The sequence below is a fragment of the Camellia sinensis genome, chromosome 5 (assembly GCF_055761805.1).
Source record: "Camellia sinensis isolate YWXY chromosome 5, ASM5576180v1, whole genome shotgun sequence".
In the NCBI taxonomy this organism is placed as follows: domain Eukaryota; kingdom Viridiplantae; phylum Streptophyta; class Magnoliopsida; order Ericales; family Theaceae; genus Camellia; species Camellia sinensis.
The window spans coordinates 143,982,878-144,010,422 of NC_138965.1; the positions used below are offsets into that span (position 1 = coordinate 143,982,878).

The following is a 27,545-nucleotide window of genomic DNA, read 5'->3' on the forward strand; positions in this document are numbered from 1 at the left end:
ACCCATGTGAAGAAACAGAAGATATTGGTTGTTAGGTTCACAATTTTGTATTGGATCATTAGAAAATACGAGGGGCATCGTAGTCTATGATTGATAAGGAACACTCCTAAGGGTTGGTTTGGGAAGTGGGTTGGCTTTTTGACTTTTTGGCTTTTTTAGCTATTTTAGCTTGGGCTAAAAAGCTTGGTTTTGGAAGGACTTTTTGGTTTTTTTGACTTTTTTTGTGAGAGAAGAGTGTAATGATTATGGGTTGGATGTGATGTTTTGTTTGTTGTGGCTAAAATAGTCTATTTTGTCTTTTGTGACTAAAATAACCAAAAAAGCCTACAAAACCACTTTCCAAACGATGCCAATCAATAATTTTTCATGAAGAAAATTTAAAAGAGAACTTTACAGTAGCAAAAGTAATGGGCAATTATTTTTAAAAAATGATATATTACTCTAACTTTTAGATTTATTCTATAAAATTAATGATGCGTAAGTAAGACAATTAGTTGATAATTAAAAAAATAATCGAAAAACAAATAAAACATAAAAATAATTAATTGATTAATTATTAAACTTAAAAAATGAAATTTATTTTTTAAATACAAATAATACTACTGTTATTTTATTGTATGCAAAGGACGCATGCATGTATAAAACCAAGAAAAGAAAAATATACAAAAGATGCATGCGCTTAGGAGTGTAAAAATCTGGCCTGGCTCGACCCGTGTCGAGTTTTGCGAGCTCTCGTCAAAATTTGGGCCGCACCGGCCCAACTTGGCCCACAGGCCAAAAAAATAGGCCTAGGTCCAATTCCAGGCCTAAGGGTGTTCGGGCCAGTGGGCTTGGGCCTGGCCTCCAGCTTGGGTGGGCTTGACCTTTTTTTTTTGTTTTTTTAAATTTTTTCTATCAAAATTTTATTATTTTTCACTAAAAAAGACTTTGGGCCTCAGGCAGGCCGGGCCTTGAGTGGGCTGATAGCCTGGCTCACAGGCCAACTTCAAAATGATGGCGCAAGCCCAGGGACTCAGACTGGGCTCGAGCCCAGGCCCAAACGGGCCTAAACAAACTGGCCCAACTCCGAACTACGGGTGGACTATTTTTACACTCTTACATGCGCTTCTAAAACTAAGAAAAAGAGAAGTGGCTCACTTTGATGATAAGGCCTTTTTTGTCACTTCTAGTGGGCCATGAAAAAGGAAAAGCACAAATGTGATATAAATTAATTAAATTTATATATTTTTTTAAAATTTATATATCGTCAGCCAACATTGACAATAAAGAATCAAGAAAATAGGAGAAACAAGTACTAAGGGGTTGTTTGGGGTGTCTTAAATAAGTGTATTTTTTTGTCTTTTTAGACTAAAAAGTTGAGGTTGAAAATATGAATGTTTGGGTTAATTTTTTGACTTTTTATGAAAAAATGTGTATTAAAAAATTATATAAATTAATGTGTAGGAGAAAATTAATATTAGGAGTTGTCCAGCCATAATTGTTGACTTTTGATAAACAGTGATAACTTTTTAATTTTTTAACTTTTTGAGTAACTTTTTGACTTTTTTGAGACTTCTCAAACTTGACCTAAGGGGAAATAAGTTCGAAATTTCTTTTGGGCATCGAGCTAACTATGCAAGCGATGAATCCGCAACATAGAAAAATCCAAAAAAGCAAAAACACCTCACTGGTATATATGTACAACATCAATTTTTAACCGCACAAAAACTTTATCAGCAAACCTCTAAATTTCATTATCGGACCGAATATAGAACATGCGTCAACCATTCATTGGTATTGATCTTCCAGCTTGAGTGTATTTTCCTTGAAGCTCTTTGTCAACCAAATTGTAGTTTCTCTAGGAGAAACCTTCTCCAGTCCAAACGACGTCAACAACACCCCTAGTTCTACCCAACCAAAAAAAAACACCCCCAGTTCATCGTACCTTTCATCTTGCAACAACCTCGCACTAAATTCTAGCAAACCTTCCAATTCGAACACTTGCACCGTATTTCCTAAGCACAATTTTTGAGATATTTGAATGATTGAATAATATCTCTTCACATCACAAATGTTTTCATTTTCCTTACTTTTGCATCATCTAACATAATCTAACAATTCTACTTTGGAACATAATTTAAAATTGCTTTGGTTGTAATTGAAGGATAAATTACACCATTAACCTCAGGGGCTTACGTGAAATATCACATTAATGTTTAATATGAATAATTTAAATTTTATATTAGAAAATATTTGAGACATTCAAAAAGTATTTACACTTCTACTCACATTGATGTGGTAGAATATGTGTCAACTTTTAATTTATTATACACTTAATAGTGGGCCTAATTTCCATGCCACATCATTGTGGGCGAATTTGTGACTCTCTAACATTAGTCTTCTATATTTTTAATTTTATTATAATATGATCCCTTCTTCAATTACTGTTTCAATAACTGAAAAAAATTATCAAAGTAAAATTTTAAAAAAATTAAAAGAACTATTAGTGTAATTTACAAATGATAAAACTGCAACGTGAGAAACACAAAGAAAAGAAGAAAACCTCACTAAGATCTACAATATGAATTTATATCCACGTGAAAACTAAATTAGAAAAACTCTAAATTCAAGCAACCTTCATGATTGGTTCACTTTTGAAATTTGTTTGTGTAGTGCGTATTGTAATTACATTCTTTTATTATATTTTAGGAAAATGTTTGAGGGCCACAATTTTTGTGGCTCAAAACTGTTAAAACGACGTCGTTTTGGGTCCAAAACATGCCAAAACGACCGTTTTGGCAGTTTTGAGCCATTGTGGCCACAAAAATTGTGGCCCTCTAGCATTGTTGTATATTTTATTCTCCCTGTTGTATTTTTATTTATTTATTTATTTGTTACCTCCGTTGTCGAGAAGAACAAGAACGTCATGCGTGACATCAGCTTATCAGAAAGCACCCGAAAAGCTGGATTGTGACGCAATCCATGACGTCAGCATAAACCCTCACCTATAATTATAGGAATGCATGAAGTGAAGTGAAGTTGCATTGCAAAGTTGAGAAGCAGAGGAAGAAGAAGGATGACTGATTTTCAGATGCCCAAAGTTAGACTTGGAACTCACGGGCTTGAGGTAACCAAAAAAACCTTATTTACCCTTTTCAAATTCCCACCCATACTTGGTAATGTTTCTGTTTGAGGATTGTTTTGGGTATGTCATATTTTTTTGATTGTTTTTTTTTTTTTTTATCATGAAAATACATGTAAAAAAAATAAATGTTTGATATGACTGAAATAAGTCAATAAGTTAATAAATTGATTTTCTATATAAATCTTGTTTCAATTCTTTAGACTCCAATCACATTATCATCAACAAACTTTTGCTTTTGTTTTGTGTATATATATATTAGAAGGTGCTGAGTGCAATGAAAATCAACCAGTTGAATATGGAAGGAGAAAAAGAAAAAGAAAATTTATTAAAATTTAAAATTTAAAATTTAAAATCAAAATAGAAGGTAATGAGAGTGAGAAGGTAATGAGAGTGAGAGAGTCTATATTGAATAATGAGCAACAGTTGATTTTACTTTTTAATCCAAACAAATGGGTGATGATTCAGAGCTCTAAAGCTGGGGCTCTAACCCAGCTCTAGTGACGTGAAAAAAAAAAAAAAAAAAAAAAAAAAAAAGAAAGACCAAAACAACACATCACATGGGACCCATTATTCGCTTAAGCCCCATTAGAGCTCTTATTTTAGAGCAAGGTTTTGAAAACGGGACCGGACCGGCCGATTTGACCGGTTGAACCGTCGATTGGTCGAGATTCCGGTCCAAATATACTCTCTAAACCGTTCGAAGCTAAACACTGGCCTATTTAGAGAGAGCCGGGAAAACTGGTGGTTCAACCGACGAACTGGTCGATACGGAGCCGGTTCACCGGGTTGATGGATTTGGATTTTTTTTTTGTTTTATTTCTGGTAACTTTTTTTTTTCTTTCCTCTTATATATATATATATATAATATAAGAATATAAGAAAATTTTAATTGAAAACTCTCTTTCAAGGGTCTCCTCTTGTGAAGAATCCTATTAGGAGCTTTAAATTATTGTGAAAATTTCCACCTGTTTATAAGAAAGAAATTCTTTCAAAAAAACTCAAGAAATCCATGTGGGATTCAATCAAATGTATTTGATGGAATATTGAAATTTTGATATCTCTCCAAAATTTTGGCTCTTCTTTCAATCAAATTATTTGAATTAAAATCATAGAGGGAATATTAAATATTTAATTTCCTCTTCCAAAATTAAAATTAATAATATTTTAAAATATGTTATTATATTTTTTAGTAAAAAAATATTAGGACAAATATTTAAAATAATTTAATATTTTTAATATTTTTAATTTATAATTTTATTACTTATATTTTTATTTAAATATAATTTTAATATATTTATTAAGTCACGGTTTGATTCCGGTTCAACCCGACGGTTGAACCGGTGACCCGTCCAGCCGATCCTTTTTCTGATTTGCTCAACGGTCCAGTTTTTAAAACATTGTTTTAGAGCTCTAAAACATTTTTGCAAACAAATAACTGCTAATCAAATGTAAATATTTGGGTAAAATAAAATGTTGCTATAAGTTTTTGGGAATCAAAATTATGTGACAAAGATTCACTTTTTTTTTTTGGTACAACGGAAAATAAAACAACAAGAAACAGACTCAGGGCCTGAGATAACCCTTCCCAACCATGTCCGCAATCACAAGCTCTCGGACCTCTACCGGGGCCTCGTCCAGAACTACAAGAGGCTCAGCTTGCTGAGCTCCCAATTTAGCAAGACCATCTGCGCTGCAGTTACTTTCGCGCAGAACATGTTGGATAGTACAACAGCACCTGTGCATGAGGAATTTAGAATCCTCCACCAAGCTTCTAACAGAAGGAGACATCATAGAGCCTTCTTGCAATAACTCAACCACCGAATTGGAATCTGTTTCGATAGTAAGGTCTTTGTATCCCTTCTCAAAAATAATAGTCAGGCCTCAGTAAATTGCCCAAAGTTCCGCCTCCAAACTGGAACACACATCAAGCTTCCCATAGTAGCCAATGAGCCAAATGCCTTGCTCATCTCGAACAAGACCACCAAAACCTCCTACACCTGGGTCACCATTTGTGCTGCCATCCGTTCCTGCACATGGAGGACACCAGTTAATGATCCTACCACAATTACCAGGATGGAGAATAGTAGAGTTAAAGGCATCCCGAATATCCGATGCATATCTACGTAAAAGTAAAATACTTTGATCCCAAGGGAGATCAATATTTTCAAAAACTTTCTTGTTCCGGTCTTTCCAAATTTGCCAGATAGTAGAAACAAAAAGAATTGGATCCCAAAAATGAGAAACTTTTTTCCGAATATTGGATTCCAACCAAACATTAAAAGGAACGTTCTGTTCCTTGTAAAGCCACTCCAAACAGGCCAAAATCCTCCAAATAACAATAGCTTTAAGGCAGTCTCTAAATATATGATCAATGTCCTTCCATAGGTGGCCACATCTGCTGCACACAGCAGATTCACACAGCCCTTTCCTAATACAGAGGCTGTTTGAAAGAATCTTGCCATGCAACACAAGCCACACAAAACCCTTAATCTTTTGGGGGATTTTCAGCTTCCACAACCAAAGCCAGTTACTAGTGTCAATCCCATGATTGGCAACTAGCTCATAAGCTGAAGCTGTAGAGAAATCACCAGAACAGGAACCATGCCAAAGAGGAATGTCCGGATAAGTAACAAATCTAGGTAAATGAACCTTGACAGCAAGATTAACTGCCTCCCTAGGAAGTTTGGAATTTAATATAGTTAAATCCCAACCCCCTTCCTCATTTAAAAGAGTATTAATAGTTTTGGAATTAATAAGAGGTGATTGGGGAAAGAGTGATGCAAGATTACTCTCACCACACCACCAATCAAACCAAATAGAAATGTGAGAACCATCCCCAATACTCCATTTGCAACATTTAACCAGAGTCTCTCTAGTATGAAGAATACTCTTCCAAGTGTGGGAAGCTCTTCTCTTACTAGAATAGTCAAGAAGAGAACCCTGTTGGAGGTATTTGGCCTTGAGCACACTGGTCCGCAAACAATTACCACCATTGAGTAATTTCCAACCCAGCTTCGCAAGTAAGGCAGAATTAAAGTGTTTGGCCTTCCTAATGCCCAAGCCACCTCTTTTTTTGCTCAAACACACGGTCTTCCAGTTAACCAAGTGAACTTTTTTCAAAGTTCCCACCTCTCCCTAAAGAAAATTATGGTTAATTCTGTCCAGGTCATTACACACATTGATAGGCAATTTCATGGTCTGCATAGTATAAGCAGGAAGGGCAGCTGACACAGATGTAATAAGCATGGTTCTACCTGCTAAAGACAGCAAATTCGCTTTCCAATTTGAGAGCTTCCCTTGAAGCTTATCAAAGATAGTAGAGAAATAGGCACGAGAAATTCTGTTATGGAGAAGAGGTATCCCAAGTTATTTCCCCAGGTCTTGGGTAAGAGGAATGCCACACAAAACACTCAAATTTCTAGCATTAGAGTTGCACAAATTAGGAGACACAAAAAGTTTGGACTTAGCCAAATTCACTCTCAGCCCCGAGTGAGAACTAAATTGGTTAAGGACCTCCATAATGGTACTACAATTTTGGGTATCAGCTTTCGCAAATAACAAAAGATCATCTGCGAAAAATAAATGTGAGATTTCAAGCCCTCGAATAAAGGCTTTAATCCCTTTCCACTTAACACAATTTACTTTATCAAGAATCAAGTTCGAAAGCAACTCCATACATAAAACAAAAAGATATGGGGAAAGGGGGTCTCCCTGGCGTAGACCCTGCCTCGGATGAAAATCACGAATCTGTTCTCCATTCCAGAGAATAGTGGAATGCACAGATGTAACATAATTCATAATCAACTCCACCCAATGCAAGTTAAGATTAAGAGCCATCAAGGTATCCCGCAGGAATGACCAAGACACATTATCATAGGCTTTCTCCAAGTCTATTTTAAAAATCATCTCCCTACTCTTACCTTTCTTGGATCTAATGGTATGGATAATTTCTTGGGCAATAATGATATTATCATTGGTGGATCTTCCCGGAACAAAGCTGCTTTAGTTAGGGCTAACTAATCTATCAAGGAGAGGTCTAAGCCTATTCACTAGAACTTTGGTAAGGGTTTTATATAACACATTACATAAGTTGATAGGCCTGAATTGTCTTATGGTTTCAAGGTGGTCAACTTTAGGAATAAGGGTAATGAGGGTTTTATTAATTTTTGGAGGGACACCCCGAGAACTAAAACAGGACTTGATGAAGGTACACACAGAAGAACCCACAATATCCCAAAAGGAGTGGTAGAAAATAGCCTGAATACCATCACACCCAGGGGCTTTGAACCCTTTAATAGATTTCATAGCATTCCAGATCTCCTCACTAGAGAGAGGTTTGCACAAATCAGCATTTTCATCAGTCAAGAAAGAAGTCATAGCAACACAGCTCCACACCTCCCCTCCCACCAAAGAGGGGGAAGTGAACATACCCACAAAGTGATCACCCACATGTTGTTTCAGGTCAATAGGGTTAGAAATCCAGCAACCACTATCATCCTTGAGAGTAACCACCCTCGATTTCCTTCTCTGAGCTACAGTGGAAACATGGAAAAACCTGGTATTCCTTTCTCCCATAGTTATCCACTTAGCTCTAGATTTTTGAAACCAATGTAACTCCTCTTGATACAAAACAATGTTATATTCTCTCACAAGCTCTTTCTCAAGAATAAGAAGATTATGGGAGAACTTACAAGATTGAGCTTTTTGAATACCTTCAATTCTACCTAGAAGCCATCTCTTTTTACGAAAAATATTACCAAAAACAGATTTGTTCCAAGAAGAAGCTTTGGAGGAAATACAAGGGATGGCTTCAAGAATAGAATTGTTTGATTCCTGCCAAGAATCTTGGACCAGAGACTTAAAGCTGTTATCAAAAAACCAAGCAGCCTCCATTCTAAAAGGCCTAAGAGAGGGGTTAGGAAAATGATTACCTTCAGCATATACAATCAAAGGACAATGATTAGAATAAGTCCGGGGGAGATTTCGAACAGCTCCTTCTTGAAAAAGAACTCTCCATTCAGTATTGCACGCAGCTCGATCTAATCTTTCAAGGGTGTTGGCCATACCCTGACGCCCATTTGACCAGGTGAGATGTGGCCCAGAACAGCCCAAATCCATAAGATTACACCTGTTTAATCTGGCTGCAAATTTCCTAGTTCTAGCATGACTGTGAGAAGGTACAAAACTTCTCTTTTCATTTTGGCTAGCAAAGTCGTTGAAATCCCCTACAACCAGCCAAGGTTCAGACAAGTTATCCGCCATTGATTCTAAACTCTCCCACAGATTATCACGCTTAGTAGGATTGGGGCTAGCATACACAGCCGAGAGGATCCAATCAGGGAAATGGTCCCTCTTAATTTTTGCATGGATAACTTGGAGGTTAGCATCCAGAGCCAAAACAGTTACTTTGAATGGATCCCAAAGGATCCATATACCACCACATTTACCCACTGGATCAACAAAAGTAGAAACAGTAAAACCAAGATTATTGAAAAATAGGCCCATAGAACTGAGTTGAACCTTAGTCTCCATAAGGACAATAATGGAGGGATTATGACTCTTCAAAAGCTCACGCATGGTACGCTTGACAACACTATTACCAGCTCTACGGCAGTTCCACACTAGCATCTTCATGGATGATGAGTTCGCGTACAGTGGCAACGGACAGTAATCAGGTGTCCCCAAAATTTTCCTGACACAAAGTCGATCGTTCACCATGGCTCTTGTTGAGCCTATCAGAATGTTGCGGTTTGTGGTTCCGTAGCTCATCAAATTGAGATCTATCTGTAGGACAATCTTCACTCTATTTAAATTAATTAAATTCTATTGTGTACTAAACAACAATCAGAGTAAAAAGAAATAAAGGAAATGAGAGAATTTGTTTGATTACAAAAATCAAACTCGAAATAAAAATAAAAATAAATAAATAAGAACAGATTTTATTTTGTTACAAAAACAAAATTAAAATCTGATTTAAATAAATAATAAAACACTGAAAATAAATTAAATAACTTACTTGATTTAATTTCTTCAAATTATAATCTGATCGAGTCCAGTGTTTGACACTGTGTCCTTAAGACAGATTCGTCCTCACCACGGTGCTTTCAGAAATTGGACGTCTATCTCCCAGGATGAAATGATCTACTACAAACAATAATAGCACTACAAATTGTTTGCCTTACGAACACACTAAGTGTTTACACTCTTTCTTTCAGAAAATAAATGCAGCAAAATGCAAAGATTTATATCAGATGATGGAGTACGAAAATTGGAGTAAAATCCAAATGAGAGGCTAGTCTATTTATAGATGTAAAGGTGGCTATTGGTTTTGAATTGAACAGGTATGAAACCTGCTAGTTTTGAATTCAAACAGATTTGAATCTGTTGGGTTATATTTCAAATAGATAACAAAACGGGAAGGGCCCTGTTTGGGTTTGCAATAATACTAGACTGGTTTATTTCGGGAAGGGCCATGTTTGGATGTACCGTAAAACCAAACCAGTTTAATTTTGAATTATGGATTTTATTTTACCAAAAAATAAAATTAAATTCAAATGTTTTTGGTCCAAAAAGATTAGTATTGGGCCGAACAAGCCCAACCCAACCTCACACCACGCACCCGCGCCCAAGCCCAGCCCAGCCCGACCGGACGGACGGCAGCGCGCGCGTGTGGTGATTTTTGGGTCCAATAGGTCTAGCCCATTTTGCCCATAACCTCTCCCTCTAAAACACTTGGGTACCCCTTGGGGCACACCCCAAGTACCAAACCTAAACCTTATAAACCCATTCAAAACCTCCCACCAAATCAATGTGAGACAAGCCATTTTACAACCTTAAGGAATTTCCACCAAAACTCCATTTCCATGGAGCACACTTTGGCTTCAATTTCCCATTCACTCGGTAATGGTTTTGAGCAACTAAATATACCACGTGAATCACAACGCGGCATAGAACACGTTACCACTTTGACCCGTGAAAATCGACGCACGGGTCCCACCTAAAAAATAGACCGAACTTAGGAAAAAATTCTGGTTTTATCCAGAATTTTATAACCATTTCCAACAATCCCCCACATGAATGGAATTTGATGACAACGGAAATGCAACAATATGCAGATTTATCGAAAGAGTATAAGTTGAAAATATCTTGCATCAGGATAGGTAGTTTTCGGCCTTAAACCTTCCCTAGTGATAACCTATCGGACTTACTGGCTAACCAATGGACGCGATGCCTTGAATTGTTCAGCCGTTTGTGTAAGCCAAGACAATAGATTTCACACAAAATATCTTCTAACATATTGTGATTCTCACTGTTGTGTTCATTTTGGCCTTGAACGCGTCTGGTTTTCATAAGTGTTTCTAGAGAATTTAGCCTCTTCATTCTCATAGAACCGGCCCCAGTTCAACACTCATATAGGTGATTCTTATTGTGAGTATCTCCTTATACTCGTCTTGATTTATGCCTCAATCCAGATATAAGTAATCATTAAAAGCAAAGCTCATCCTTATACCCCTGCATACAACATATGTTGCAGATATCACTCTCACCATAGGAATGGGTAGGGAATTTTTAATCCCTTGGTGATTTCGGGTGAGCCATACATAACTTAGTTGTCCCTTTAAACTTAGTTCTTGGGATCTCCAGTCATATAAGTAGGGTTACCATTATGACAACTCTTATGTAATAGGCTTTAATCTCATCCCCTTCGATGAACTATACACTAGCTCTTTTGTCAAACCTTTTGTTAACGGATCTGCAATATTCTCTTTAGATTTTATATAATCTATTGAGATTATTCCGTTTGACAACAATTGCCTTACGGTATTATGTCGACGACGAATATGTCATGACTTACCGTTATACATATGATTCTGTGCCCTACCTATTGCAGATTGACTATCACAATGAATGCAAATAGCTGGCACAGGTTTTGGCCACATTGGAATGTCTTCTAAGAAGTGACGAAGCCATTCTGCTTCTTCTCCTGCTTTGTCCAAAGCAATGAACTCAGATTCCATTGTGGATCGTGCGATGCAAGTTTGTTTCGTGGATTTCCAAGAAACAGCAGGGCCTTCTAGAGTAAAGGCATATCCACTTGTGGATTTTGAATCTTTAGTATCCGATATCCAATTTGCATCACAATAACCTTCAAGTACTGCTGGATATCGAGTAAAGTTCAAACCAAGATCACGGGTGAATCTTAGATATCTAAGAACCCGAATGATCGCTTTCCAATGGTCTTCTCCGGGGTTACTAGTGTACCTACTCAATTTACTAATAGCATAAGCTATATCAGGACGAGTACAATTCATTAGGTACATTAGGCTTCCAATGATTTGGGAGTATTTTAACTGAGACACTGCATCACCTTTATTTTTTGATAAATAAAGACCGATGTCTACAGGTGTTCTAGCTAAATTCAAATCATCCTTGATAAATTTATCAAGAATTTTCTCAATATAATGAGATTGAGATAATGCATATCCGTCAGATGTTTTAGTAATTTTCATTCCTAATATTACATCTGCGACCCCCATATCTTTCATATCAAATCTTTTGTTAAGCATTTGCTTAGTTGATTTGATCATGTTTTGACTACTTCCAATGATAAGCATGTCATCCACATAAAGACAAACTATGACATATCCTTGGTCAGTGTTTTTAACATAGACGCATTTGTCACATTCGTTTATCTTAAACCCATTAGTAAGCATGGCATGATCAAATTTTTCATGCCATTGCTTAGGTGCTTGTTTTAATCCATAAAGAGATTTTACAAGTTGACAAACTTTCTTTTCTTGCCCTGATACTACAAACCCTTCGGGTTGCTCCATATAGATCCCTTCATTTAGATCACCGTTTAAGAAAGCTGTCTTAACATCCATTTGATGTATTTCTAAATTAAACAACGCCACTGTAGAAATAAGCATGCGAATGGATGTTATTCTTGTCACAGGGGAATATGTGTCAAAAAAGTCCAGACCTTCCTTTTGTCTATAACCTTTAACTACAAGTCTTGCTTTATACTTGTCAATTGAACCATCTACTTTCATTTTTCTCTTAAATATCTATTTATATCCAAGAGGTTTAGAACCTGGTGGAAGATCCACCAATTTCCAAGTATGATTTTGCATAATGGATTCAATTTCATTATTAACAGCCTCTTTCCACAAAGGTGCTTCAGGACCTGTCATTGCTGCTTTAAAGCTTTGAGGTTCATTTTCTAACAGGTATGTCAGAAAATCTGGACCAAAGGATTTTGATGTTCTCGCTCTCTTACTTCGTCTTGGTTCATCATCAGTCAAATCCTGTTGGTCGAGACTATTACTAGTCTCTTGTGTTTGATTATCATTAGTCTCTTGACTTTGTGTACAATCATAAGTTCTTTTTTGTGAACTTAATTCCTGTCCTTTCTTGTAAGGAAAGACATGTTTAAAAAACACAGCATTCCCTGACTCTATAATAGTGTTCACATTTATATCAGGTATTTCTGATTTATAAGTCAAAAACCGATATGCACTACTATTCTGAGCATAACCAATAAACACACAGTCTACTGTTTTTGGTCCAATCTTAGTCTTTTTAGGAACAAGAACTTCAACTTTTGCCAAACACCCCCACACTTTTAAGTATTTGTAGGAAGGCGGTCGACCTTTCCACAATTCATAAGGAGTGTTGTTGGTTTTCTTGTGGGGTATTCTATTAAGAACATAATTAGCAGACAATATTGCTTCCCCCCACAAGTTCTGTGGTAAGCCTGAACTTAGTAACATGGCATTCATCATTTCTTTAAGGGTTCTATTCTTCCTTTCAACAATTCCATTTTGCTGTGGAGAATAAGGGGCTGTAGTTTGGTGAATAATGTCATGTTGTGCGCAAAATTCATTTAATGGTGCATCATATTCACCACCCCTATCACTTTTAACCATTTTAATGGTTTTACCAAGTTGATTTTCAACTTCTGTTTTGTAGAGTTTAAACATTTCTAAGGCTTCATCTTTACTTCTAGGTAAATAAATATAACAATACCTTGTGCAATCATCGATAAATGTTATGAAATACTTTTTGCCTCCTCTAGTTTGAATAAATTTTAGATCACATACATTAGTATGAATTAATTCTAGAGGTTCGGTTTTTCTTTCAACCGATTTAAACGGAGCCTTAGTTAGTTTCGCTTCTACACAAATTTCACATTTATGATTAGGATTAATTTCAAACTTTGGTATATAATCTAAACCAATTAATCTACGCAAAGCATCAAAATTCACATGTCCTAATCTACCATGCCATAAATTTGACTCAAGAATATAAACAAAAGATGTGTTATTCTTATTCATAGCAACTTACGGTACAACTGTCATTACATTCAACTTAAAGAGGCCATCACTCATGTATTCCTTACCAACATACATATCACTCTTTGTTAATACAAATTTATTAGACTAAAAAACAAGCCTAAAATCATTTTTACATAACAAAGACCCCGAAACTAAATTCTTTCGGATGTCAGGTACATGCAGTATGTTGTTGAGGGTCAATTCTTTCCCTGATGTCATCTTCAAGATCACTTTCCCTTGTCCAGCCACAGTAGAAGTAGAAGAATTTCCCATAAAAAGTTGTTCACCATTTGCAGCCTCATTGTAGGTAGTGAACATCTTCTTGTCCGCACAAATGTAATGAGTTGCTCTAGTGTCAACCCACCACTCTTTAGGATTTCCAACCAAGTTAGCCTCAGACACCACAGCAGAGAGGTTGATGTCATTCACTCCGTCAGAGATGTAATCCAATTATGTTACATTGGCTTGATTGGTGGTCTTCTTACTTGTACTTCCATGATCCTTCTTAGGGCGGCGGCAGTCAGAAGCTCGATGTCCAGTCTTGCCACAGTTATAGCATTTTCCTTTGAACTTCTTGTTGCCATTATTATTGCCTTGTTTAGGACCATCCCCAGTAAACTTCCTCTTTTTGTTATGTGGTTTATGAACTTGTTCAACTACATTAGCCTTGGACTCAATGGGATTTTTCCCATTCCTCTTTTCAGCCTTTCGGTTATCTTCCTCAATTCTTAATCTTACAATCAACTCATCCATGGTCATCTCTTTGCGTTTATGTTTTAAATAATTTTTGAAATCTTTCCAAGCCGGTGGTAACTTTTCCACTAAAGCAGCGACTTGGAATAACTCGCTAAGAGACATACCTTCTGAATGAATATCATGCAAAATTATTTGAAAACTTTGAACTTGAGAAATTACCGTTTGGGAGTCTACCATAACAAAGTCCAGAAATTTACCGACGACAAATTTCTTCGTGCCGGCATCCTCTATCTTGTATTTCTTCTCCAAAGAATCCCACAATTCTTTTGCTGAATTCAAAGGACTGTATACATTATACAACATGTTGTCAAGGCCATTGAGGATGTAGTTTCTACATAGGAAATCTGAATGTTTCGAAGCATCTACAGCGGCAACAACTTGCCGATCACTTTCACCCTCTTTAAGTGCTAGAGCCTCTTCATGAAGAAACTGGGCCAAATTAAAATTTGTAAGATAGAACAGCATCTTCTGCTGCCATCTCTTAAACTCGGTACCGTTAAATTTTTCCCGTTTTTCTCCATGATTGATTGGTACATGAACATGGTTCTGGATCGGTGTTGGTGTAACAATAGGAGTACCACTACCAGATGCAGTTTCAGTTGCAGTAGCCATAATCTCTGATTACAAAAATCAGAAAAAATTAAAACACAAATTAATTTTCTAGTTACTAAAACCAGAAAATAAATTATAACACAAAATAATTTTATTTTCCTTGTTACTAAAACTAGAAAAATAAAATATCACAATAATTTTCTGTAACACAAATTAATATTCTGCAATTGTTAATGATACCAGTATATTACTACTAGTTGTCAAAGAAAGGAGACAGTATATTACTACTATCTGTCAAATAGCATAAACACTATTTGTTTTCCAACCAGAATATGTCTTTATGAAGTTACAGAAAATTAAATACAATGAAGATTCCAAAAACGATTCTGTCTTAAGATTGTAGGACAATCTTCACTGTATTTAAATTAATTAAATTCTGTTGTGTACTAAACAACAATCAGAATAAAAAGAAATAAAGGAAATGAGAGAATTTGTTTGATTACAAAAATCAAACTCGAAATAAAAATAAAAATAAATAAATAAAAACATATTTTATTTTGTTACAAAAACAAAATTAAAATCTGATTTAAATAAATAATAAAACACTGAAAATAAATTAAATAACTTACTTGATTTAATTTCTTCGAATTATAATCTGATCAAGTCCAGTGTTTGACAATGTGTCCTTAAGACAGATTCGTCCTCTCCACGATGCTTTCAGAAATTAGGATGAAATGATCTACTACAAACAATAGCAGCACTACAAATTATTTGCCTTACGAACACACTAAGTGTTTACACTCTTTCTTTCAGAAAATAAATGCTGCAAAATGCAGAGATTTATATCAGATGATGGAGTACGAAAATTGGAGTAAAATCCAAATGGGAGGCTAGTCTATTTATAGATGTGAAGGTGGCTATTGGTTTTGAATTGAACAGGTATGAAACATGTTAGTTTTGAATTCAAACAGATTTGAATCTGTTGGGTTATATTTCAACTAGATAACAAAATGGGAAGGGCCCTGTTTGGGTGTGCAATAATACCAGACTGGTTTATTTCGAGAAGGGCTCTGTTTGGATGTACCGTAAAACCAAACCAGTTTAATTTTGAATTATGGATTTTATTTTACCAAAAAATAAAATTAAATTCAAATGTTTTTGGCCCAAAAAGATTAGTATTGGGCCAAACAAGCCCAACCCAACCTCACACCACACACCCGCGCCCAAGCCCAGCACAGCCCGGGCGGACGGACGGTGGCAGCACGCGCGCGTGTGGTGATTTTTGGGTCCAATGGGTCTAGCCCATTTTGCCCATAACCTCTCCCTCTAAAACACTTGGGTACCCCTTGGGGCACACCCCAAGTACCAAACCCAAGCCTTATAAACCCATTCAAAACCTCCCACCAAATCAATGTGGGACAAGCCATTTTACAACCTCAAGGGATTTCCACCAAAACTCCATTTCCATGGAGTACACTTTGGCTTCAATTTCTCATTCACTCGGTAATGGTTTTGAGCAACCAAATATACCACGTGAATCACAACGCGACATAGAACGCGTTACCACTTTGACCCGTGAAAATCGACACACGAGTCCCACCTAAAAAATAGACCGAACTTAAGAAAAAATTCTGATTTTATCCAGAATTTTATAACCATTTCCAACGCTATCTTTACCCGAGCTTCTTCTATCCACCACTCTGTTACGATTAGGTGAGTAGCTTCGATCTCTGGGTCTATCGCAATATACATTTGGTTGCAACTCACCCAGTGTTGTATCACATCGCGGGCTTCCATGGTCACCCAGCACTGGTAAAACTTGGGGGGGAAATAGGAGTAACTAAAGAAACTGGAGAAGGGGGGGAGGATTTCCAGGTTCGAGGGATGAGGATGAAGGCTTAACCAAGGGAACTATAGCTGTAGGCTTCAGAACAACAGAGGACATCACTTCCTCAACCACTCCAATACAAGTGTTGGGGGCATCAATACAGCTAGCATCGCCATTAGCATGATCCATCTCCTGCAGGCTAGCAAAAGGGTTAGAGCTAGTATGCACAGACCTACCTCTAGTAACGATGATACTATTACCCTGACCCTCACATGGGTTGCACTGCCCAGGGTACCCATTTGAATTGTCAACATGAACCTGTGCAATGACATCCTTCCGAGGTCGTCTCTCTATAACTTGGGATGATGTAGAGGCCTTATAACCATTATCTTTAAGTGATGTGACCTTCCTAGACTTCGGGCCACCTTTTCCATGGGCTTTAACAAAAGGCTCATTAACGTGACCTTTATTGACTGGCCTTTTGCCCCTTCTGTCCACAAGCATCCAAGGCCCAAAATTCTCCCCTGATGTTTCCTTGGGTTCAGTTCCCAGAACTGGAGTAAGTGAGCTTGGGCCACCCTTGGACCTGTCTTCCTCGCTAACGGTCATACCCTTGGTGCCTTGATCGACGGTCGGGGGGCTTGGAACCGGCAGCAGAGCTTTCTCACTACACCATTCTCTCCGGTGACCTACCCTGCCACAATTGAAGCAAAACATATGTAAGTGTTCATGTTCGATATTATAATTATACTTACCGATAGAGAACTGAGAAATAAGGGGTTTTCTAAGATCCATCTCAATGCAGACTCTCGCATATTTCCCCCTGGTTGTCGTTGCCGTATTAAGGTCAATCTTCAAGGGTTTACCCAAGGACTTCGCTATATGGAAGAGCATCTTTTCGTTATAATACTCAATGGGAAGCTGGGGAAACCTCACCCAAAGCGCAGTTTGAATTTCTTCAGCAGCAGCTGGTTTGACATCTGGTTGCCACTTTCTGACTGTTAGGTAATGATCCAGAACAATCCACGGGCCCCCAGTGTAAACATATGTATAGTCTTCCTTTAATTGGAATTTGAGGAGAAAGAAACCTCCATCCAGATCTATAGCTTCGAAATCCCCCTGGAGATCCCAAAGTTTCTTGATTTTGAACAGAAGCAGTTTGTAGCCCACCTTTTTGCCCATCAATTTAATAATCAGGTAGTTCTTCCATGGCCTCCTAATTTTAGCCAAGAGCTTCTTGGGTAATGAGATGCGTGGCACACCTTGAGTAGCAGATTCAGGGATCTCGTCTTCCTCGATCTCGTCTCCCTCACTCTCGAATTCATCGTCTGTCGAAAAAGTGTCTAGACCCTCATCGAAGGGTCTCTCGCTGAGACGCCGGTCAACTAGAGCATCCTTGAAAGACTTCAAGGGGGTTCTCTTGTAGTGCCCATCAGCGGAACAAGTATTTCCATCAAGGGGCGTTGATGTCTCTGTGATTGCTGGCCTATCCAACATGGTATCATCATCACCGGCTATAGTCTCTTTAACCTTCTTAGTGCTACGCTTCAGGTGGTCCTCTTCCTCAGAGGATTTTCCTTCGAGATTATCGTTGCAACCTTCAGAAAGCAGAGCGTTAGAGAGAGACATGAAGATAAAGATTCACGCCAAGTGATTTGTGTGCTTTATATAATAGAATAGATATACGTTAATGATGGGTGTAAAACGCAATGCATTTGTAATTTTATATCTAAACTAAGTGGTTTGATGAATAAGAAAGATGTGTTGAATTTGAGAACCTGTTAACAGCTATTTTATATCTGGATGTGGACTTTTAAATTAACCGAATTATAATTTGGGGGAAAAAAAGTGTGAACAGTTAAAAAATTTATGGGTGTTCTGTTGGCATGAGTTGTAAAATAAGTGTGCATGTGGCATGAATTGTAAAGCAAGAGTGCATGTGTCATGAGTTGTAAAGAAAAGTGATTGCAGGGATTGTCTAGAATAAACTCTATATGATAGTCTATATATATGGACTTGTATTTCATAGAAAAAATAAATAAGAGCTATACAATTGTTCCATGTCTCTACATGGTATCAGAGCAAAGATCCTAGGCTTTCTGCTTCACACTTTACACCTTCACCAGACCTACCCGACTATGGCAACTCCATCCACAGACCAAACATCCATTACCAACCCAACCCTAGAAGACCTAACATCCAGAATGACAGATTTACTATCCCAGACCCTGACTCAGAACCAGGCACCAACCCATGAAATTTCCGCTGCACCAATCAGCATCAAGTTGGATGGCACCAACTATGCTCTGTGTCCCAAGTTTTGGAGATGTATATCTCCGGCAAGGATAAACTTGGATACATCAATGGAGATCTCCAGCAGCCCCAACAAACTGACCCAACATGGCGAAAATGGCGGACTGAAAATTCGATTGTGAAAGGGTGGTTAATTAACTCCATGGAACCAAGCATGATTGGTAATTTCATTCAATTCCCAACGGTAAAAGCAGTGTGGGATGCCATTGCCACAACTTTTTTTGATGGCACAGACACATCGCAGGTTTATGATCTCAAGAAACAGGTGACCAAGATGTGACAGGGCAGTGGGCAAATTGAAACCTACTACAATGGCCTTCAGGCCTTATGGAGGGAGATCGATTTCCGACGCCCCAATCCGATGGTCTGTCCCAATGATATTCAGAAATTTACTTCCATTCTACAAGAGGATCGAGTGTATACCTTTCTTGATGGCTTAGACGATCGGCTTGACAAGGTTCGTAGTGACGTACTCCTCATGAACCCGTTCCCCTCGAACAGGCATATGCCTATGTTCGCCGTGAAGATTCACGACAGTCCGTGATGATGGTCAGCACAGATGGACAGGTTGGCGCTGCTATGGCATCTCGAGGAGGAACCCGCTCCAATCCGCAGCCTCTGAAACAGCAGCTATCGATGGTCCCAACCGGGAAATCTGCAGCTGGAACTCGGTCCGGTGCAGCGCTGCCCAAATCTGGTTTGTCTTCTTCCAGCCGTAGCTCTGGGCAGCCATCTACTGAAGGTCATGGATGTACTTATTGTGGCAAGCCCAAACACACCCGTGAGACCTGTTTTAAATTACATGGGTTTCCAGAATGGTGGGACGAGTTCAAAGCCCGGAAACAAAGTGAAAGTGAAGCTGCTGTCAATAGTGTTTCGGGACGGGCTGCTTTAGCACATGCGGATCCCGAGTTGTCTCTTCTAACGTCCACAAGTACTTTTCATCTCCTAGATGGCTCTACCCCTTTTAGTGCTTCAGGTAACTGTGGTTACGCTTTATTTAATTCCACTCCGGATGCCTTTAATGGTTGGATACTTGATTCGGGAGCCACCGATCATATGACGTTTGATCCCAATGACTTTACTTCTATTACTCAACCAAAACGGGTAAATATTGCTAATGCCAATGGGGTCACTTATCTGGTTACAGGAGCTGGCACTGTTTCTCTCTCTTCCTCACTCTCATTGTCAGACACTTTACTTTTTCCATCCCTATCAAGTAAATTAATATCTGTGGGACAAGCTACTGAAGAATTCAATTGTTGTGCACTAATATATCCCAAGTTTTGTTTTCTTCAGAATATTCTCACCAAGGAGATCATTGGTCGTGGTACTAAGAGGGGGGGGGGGCTATATGTTATGGATGATTTCAGTCCCGGCCAACCTCATCATGTACAACAAGTGCCCAATGTGAAACGTCAACAGATTTGGCTTTGGCATCGTCGCTTGGGGCATCCATCCTTTAGCTACTTAAAGCATTTGTTACCCGATTTATTTTCTGCCATTAGTGAGTCTGATTTTAAATGTGACACTTGCATTTTGGCCAAGAGTCACCGTGTGCCTTATCCTTTGAGTTTGAATAAAAGTAATGTTCCATTTACTTTGGTACACTCCGATGTTTGGGGACCTTCTCCAGTTTTAACTCCTTCCGGGATTCGTTGGTTTGTGACCTTTGTGGATGACTGTACTCGCATGACTTGGGTTTATTTGTTGAAACATAAGAGTGACGTATTTCCTCTTTTCCAGTCCTTTCATGCCATGATTCAGACTCAATTCTCTGCCAAGCTTCAGATTCTCCGCTCCGATAATGGTGGCGAATATATGAATGATGCATTCAAGAGTTATTTTAACACTCGTGGTCTCATTCATGAGACCAGTTGCTCTGCCACTCCTCAACAGAATGGTGTGGCGGAACGGAAAAACCGACATATCTTGGAGACTGCTCGGGCCCTTTTGATTGGTGCCCATGCCCCTCGTAGTTATTGGGCCGATGCCATTGTTACAGCAGTTTATTTGTTGAATCGCATGCCTTCCAAAGTCTTGGACTTTCAGACACCGCTTCAGGCTCTCTCATGCCATGGCTCTTTACCCTCTGTCCTGATGCTCCCACCTCGGATATTTGGGTGTGTTGCTTTCGTACATCTCTCGAAACCTCAACGTACTAAGCTTGATCCTTGTGCTCTACGTTGTTTTTTTCTGGGCTATGCAACGCATCAGAAAGGGTATCGATGTTATCATCCCCCCACCCGACGTACTTATGTTACCATGGATGTCACATTTCTCGAGTCTGAGTTCTTTTTCCCTAACCCCATGACCGATTCTCCTCTTCAGGGGGCGATACGACATAATGAAGAGCAGAATTGGGCTGTTTTCGATTTCCTAGCAATGGGGACAGAAGTAGCTTATCCCGAGCCTACCGCAGCTTCTACCACTACTACAGCCGCCGCTCCTACTGATGTATCAGGAAGGACTGCTGACCCTGGAATGGAAATCATAACTACACCAGCTTGTATGGCTGACTGTAGAGAAGAACCTGGTAGAAGTCTCGACGATGAAGACCCCCCTCATCAACCTCTAATACCCGAGACTGATCAATCTCTTGAGAATATTCGTAAGGTAACTACTCCTCCTCCTGATAATGCTTGTGATACTTCTGTTGGTTATTAATTACCTTTCAGGCATAACCGTGGAAAACCACCAGACCGATACTCTCCAGATCATGTGAGTAAGAAATCCATATATCCAATTGCCAACCATGTCTCATCTCAGAGGTTATCAGATTCACTCAAAACATTTGTCCACCAGTTGTCTGTTGATCATATTCCTAACCAAGTACCCGAAGCCTTGAGTGATCCGAAATGGATGCATGCTATACAAGAGGAAATGGCGGCTCTTCAGAAAAATCAGACATGAGCACTTATTCCTCTGCCGAAAGGGAAGAAGACTGTCGGATGCAAATGGGTCTTTTCTATCAAACACAAGGCTGACGAATCTATTGAGAGGTATAAGGCAAGACTTATGGCGAAGGGGTACACACAGACTTATGGCATAGATTATCATAAGACATTCTCTCCAGTGGCGAAGCTGAACACAGTCAGGGTATTATTGTCTCTTGCAGCTAATCTAGATTGGCCACTGCATCAGTTTGACGTATGGAATGCCTTCCTTCATGGTGATCTCAAGGAGGAAGTATATATGGATGTTCCACCTAGATTTTCATCTTCTCAAAATGGAGTCGTATGTAAACTGAATAATGCACTATACGGCTTGAAGCAATCTCCCCGTGCATGGTTTGGACGGTTTAGCATGGCTGTGCGACAATGTGGTTTCAAGCAGAGCAATTCAGATCATACATTATTCCTAAAACACTACAAGGGAAAGATAACAGCATTGATTATTTATGTTGATGATATGATAATTACTGGAGATGACGTTGGGGGGATTTCTAAACTCCAAGAATATTTGGCGACCGAATTTGAAATGAAAAATTTGGGTGGGTTGAAGTATTTTTTGGGAATTGAGGTGGCTCGGTCAAAGCAGGGCATCTTTCTATCCCAAAGAAAGTATGTGTTGGATTTACTCGCACAAACTGGAATGCTTGATTGTAAGGCTGAGGACACTCCAATTGTTCAGAATCATCACCTAGGAGAGTATTCTGATCAGCTACCTGCGAATAAAGAGAGGTATCAAAGGATAGTTGGAAGACTAATCTATTTGGCACATACTCGACCGGATATCACATATGCTGTGAGCGTTGTAAGTCAATTCATGCACTGTCCTAGTAAAGATCATATGAATGCAGTTGTTCGAATACTTCGATACTTGAAATCAGCCCCAGGGAAAGGACTTATGTTCTCTAAGAATAATCATCTAAATATTGGTGGTTACACAGATGCAGATTGGGTAGGCAACAATACTGACAGAAGATCTACTTCGGGATATTTCACCTTTGTAGGAGGAAACCTTGTTACTTGGAGGAGTAAGAAACAAAAGGTCGTGGCTCTTTCTAGTGCAGAAGCTGAGTTCAGAGCGATGAATAAGGGACTTTGCGAACTCCTTTGGTTAAGGAAGTTACTTACAGAATTTGGTTTCCCACCTGCTTCAGCAATGGAGTTATTTTGTGATAACAAAGCAGCCATTAGTATTGCTCACAATCCGGTCCAACATGATCGTACAAAGCATGTTGAAGTGGATCGACATTTCATCAAAGAAAAGCTCGAGACTGGGATAGTTCAGTTTCCGTTTGTTAAATCAGAAGATCAACTGGCAGACATGCTAACTAAAGGTGTGTCAAGTAAAATGTTCTACAACTCACTCGACAAGTTGGGCATTGGCGACATCTTTGCACCAACTTGAGGGGGAGTGTTGGCATGAGTTGTAAAATAAGTGTGCATGTGGCATGAATTGTAAAGCAAGAGTGCATGTGGCATGAGTTGTAAAGAAAAGTGATTGCAGGGATTGTCTAGAATAAACTCTGTATGATAGTCTATATATATGGACTTGTATTTCATAGAAAAAATAAATAAGAGCTATACAGTTGTTCCATGTCTCTACATGTTCTTGAAAAAAGAAAAAGAAAAGAGTGATGGATTTTCAGAAAATGTTCAGATTGGATTTCAATCTTAGTAGTGGCTTCAAATCAGGCTTTTAATCCTCTTCAGCCTTGAAAAATTAGTTTTATTGATTTATTTAAATATTTTCTGGCTGGGTTATATACACTGGGGCTTTGTCTGTCCTGTAGTTTTCAAGTTCTATACAAAGAATTTTATTAGTTGAGCTAATTTGTACTATTGAAATACTACTTGTAAAGCTTTGATTTATCAACAAATATGGACTACAATAGCAAATGGGCAATGTGTCTTTCTCATTAATTTTTAATTTTTTTTTCCAGGTTTCAAAATTGGGTTATGGCTGTATGGGGCTTACTAGTATGTACAATTCTCTCGTCCCTAAAGAAGATGGCATTGCAATAATCAAGTATGCATTCAGCAAAGGAATCACTTTCTTTGATACATCAGATATTTATGGGGCTAACAACGCTAATGAAATATTAGTGGGAAAGGTAATGCTTTCATTCATATGGTACCTGAGCATTTTGGGCTTGCTATGAAATTTGGTTATAGCCATTTATTACATTCAACATATTCCATTAATAGAGAAATATAAAGAATTTGAACTTGATAAGTTTTAAGAAAATGAAAGATTTCGTTAAAATTGTTCGTTTTGAGAATTCCTGAAACATGAGTTCTTCTCTGCTCTACATTAGGACAAAGGACCATTGGCACTATGTTGTCATATATTTCAGGTCAAGTTTTATAATCACACTTTTTGCCTTCATTTATTCTTTTTTGTTTCCGTTCCTTTTTTTTATGTTGTCCATAGTGTTTTCTGGACTATATCTGACAACAAATCTTTTTTTGGGGAGAAAAACATTTTATACTTTAGAAAGGTAGAAAATGTTTTCCGGACTAAAGTCTTACTAATGCCACCACACTACCACAACCACCGCTACCACCACCACTGCCAGTCACAGCTGCTGCCCCACCACCACTACCACAACTACAACCATTGACACATTAGTTTCAAAGTCGTAATCAAACATATGAATGAAAATATTTTCTAATTCGTAGAAACGAATGGAGTGTAAATATGTAGGATATGATGCATGTAGTGGATGTTGTCTAGAAAATTATCTTTTTGTTGGCTGTTTTCAAAGAAAAAATGAATCTATTTTTGGGTATTTTGTGTGTTAGTTATTTCAGTTGTAGATCCTAAAACTTGCAGGCATTAAAGCAGTTGCCTCGAGAAAAGATCCAGTTAGCTACAAAATTTGGAATAGTCAAACTTGACCGTACTCAAGTTGTGGTGAATGGTAGTGTTCAATATGTGCGCACCTGTTGTGAGGCTAGCCTGAAGCGCCTTGGTGTGGACTACATTGATCTCTACTATGTACATCGGATTGACACATCAGTCCCTATAGAGGAGACTGTAAGTGACTTGTTTCTTTTTTCCATTTATCAACACACCCTCAAGTCCTGTTCTTTTGGCTCCCAACTTTAAGCTGGCTTTGTTTTTAGTGAGTTTTTCAATTTTTAGTCAATATTTTTGTACATTTTAGGTTTGTATATACAAGATGACCCTAAAATTTAACCTTTTTTTTTTTTTTTGACAAAACTGCCAACTGTCTTATTGATTCTCTTTTTGTTCTTTCTCGTGAAAGGAATGGTACCTTAGTAGCCACTCATTTCGAATTAGTTGGAATACTTTCCTCAAATGTAAGTGATGTTCGAAATATTTACTGATTGATGCTGAATTTTCTTCATGAATGGTAGATGGGGGAACTTAAGAAATTGGCGGAAGAGGGTAAAATCAAATACATTAGTTTATCAGAAGCAAGCCCAAACACAATAAGGAGGGCACATGCTGTTCATCCTATAACTGCTTTACAAATGGAGTATTCCCTTTTGACTCGTGACATTGAAGAAGAAATAATCCCGATTTGCAGGTGCTTCATTTTGCTTCCAAAATTTACTTGCATTTTATCCAAAATGTTGGAGATTCCTGCCCAATTGTTACTCTTCATTAACATAATGCTCAAAAGCACCGCTTTAATGGGAGCCCCATGCTTTGGATCACCCTTTTTTGCTTATAGAAAGATGTTTATCATAAGAAGACACCTTACTTTCAGTTTGAACTCCAAATTCTTGTAATCATTTTTTGTGATTTCTTCTTTATTGGAATTTCCATCTTAAACTTGTAGCCATTTTTATTATTTTTTATAAGACTTCCAATTTCTGTTGTTTTCTCCTTTGACCTTGTTTTTGTCTAAAACATGTGTTGGTTATCAGGGAACTTGGAATTGCAATAGTTCCATATTCCCCCATTGCTCATGGGTTTTTTTGGTGGCAAGGCAGTTGTGGAGACCATCCCTACAAATAGCTTCATGGTATTGAACTAGATTTTTATCTTTTATTTTCCTTCAATTTAATTATTGTCAGATAAAAATCATCTTTTTGAACTAATGTTCTGTTTGTTTCAGCAGAAAGCGAAAGTCAACAAAAAATATTTTTTGTGGTCAACAAAAAACAAACTTATTTAAGTAGAATTATTATTATTATTTTTAAAGTTTTTGGAAGGTAGAAAACGTTTTCCAAACTAAGGTCTTATAACACCACCGCACTACCACCTCCACCTCCACCTCCACCTCCACCTCCACCTCCACCTCCACTGCCCTACCACAACCACCAATGCCATCACTAATACAGCAACTAGTAGTACATTAGTCCCAAGGTCGCAACCAAATAGAGGAAAATATTTTTTGCTGAAACAAATGGAGTGCAAATTCATTCTGATATTTCCTCGTTTTGGTTAGTCAAATAATTATATGAATGAATAACTAACTTAATCTTTCTGTCAGCAATCACATCCTAGGTTTACCGGGCAGAATTTAGAGCACAACAGGATATTTTATCTTCGAATAAAAGAGTTGGCTAAGAAGCATAGTTGCACCCCTGTTCAACTCGCACTTGCATGGATTCTTCATCAAAGGGATGATATGGTACCTATACCTGGTGAGTGACTCACAAAATTTTGATTTCTTGGTAATGAAGTAAATGTGAGAAAAGCTATGTCAAAAATGCTACAAGTTTGACAAGAAGGAGATTGCGGTCTTTCTTACAATTCAATGTAAACCTTGCCAAAATATGATTTTTTGCTTTTGAATTAAATTAAACATGATTTCTATTGAATGATTACTTTTGATTAGTTTTTCTGAAAATTCGTGAATTTTTTTAATAATATTTGGATGTGTAGAATGTTTTAATAATTTGTGTAGTGGACGTTTATGCAATCAAGGCAAAGTTAATCAATTTAAGAATTCTAGGAAGTTAAAACAAAACCAGCTTAAGAACCATGGGATCTCTTCTTATATTAAGTTCTTGAAATCAAACAACTATGAAGGGAAAATGGTAGATTGAAAGATTAAATTAATGTTATTGTTGGAATGTTTATTGTTAGATTTTAGAAATCAAGTTTGATTTTTGTTCTACAAGTGTTCTGTAACTTGCAGCAAAACAATGTAATGAGGAAGGAAACAAAATAAATGGATGTGAGAGAGAGAGAGAGAGAGAGAATCCTTATTGATTTTTGGTATTTATTTCACCACACTAGTTTTCAGTATTTTTCCAAAAACAGGTTTTGAAAACAAACCCAAAACTTTCCAAATGTGCTCCTAAATGTTGTATTTCGAATGGTAAAGTTAGTATTTGACCTCTGATTGTACATTTGCAGGAACAACTAAGATTAAAAATCTTGATGAGAACATTGGTGCTGTGAGAGTGAAGCTTACAGAAGATGATTTAAAAGAGATTTCTGATGCAGTGCCAATCTTTGATGTAGCAGGGCCTAGAATGTTTGAAAAAGATCATCACACCACGTATCAGTTTGCAGACACACCACTGCCAAAGAATTTGAAGTGATTAGCTTTATATTTTTCAATTTTGTATTTCATCTTTGCAATTTGTTATGGCTTTGCTATGTTGTCTTAATAAGATTGTAATGTTAGTGCATCTTTTTTGCTAAGCATTTTCATAATGTGAGGTGAATGAGATTTGAATACCAAGTTTTATACCCAAAA

General features: G+C 37.8%; 1 protein-coding gene across 1 annotated transcript; it reads left to right on the forward strand.

The window, feature by feature from the left end:
* Positions 1-2,957: 2,957 nt before the first annotated feature.
* LOC114298538 (perakine reductase) lies at positions 2,958-27,545 on the forward strand. The gene is given in 8 exon segments (XM_082869937.1): positions 2,958-3,106; positions 23,802-23,972; positions 24,695-24,898; positions 25,243-25,415; positions 25,759-25,809; positions 25,811-25,856; positions 26,328-26,481; positions 27,200-27,545. Coding segments are annotated over 8 exon segments (1,038 nt in total). The 5' UTR covers positions 2,958-3,055; the 3' UTR covers positions 27,388-27,545.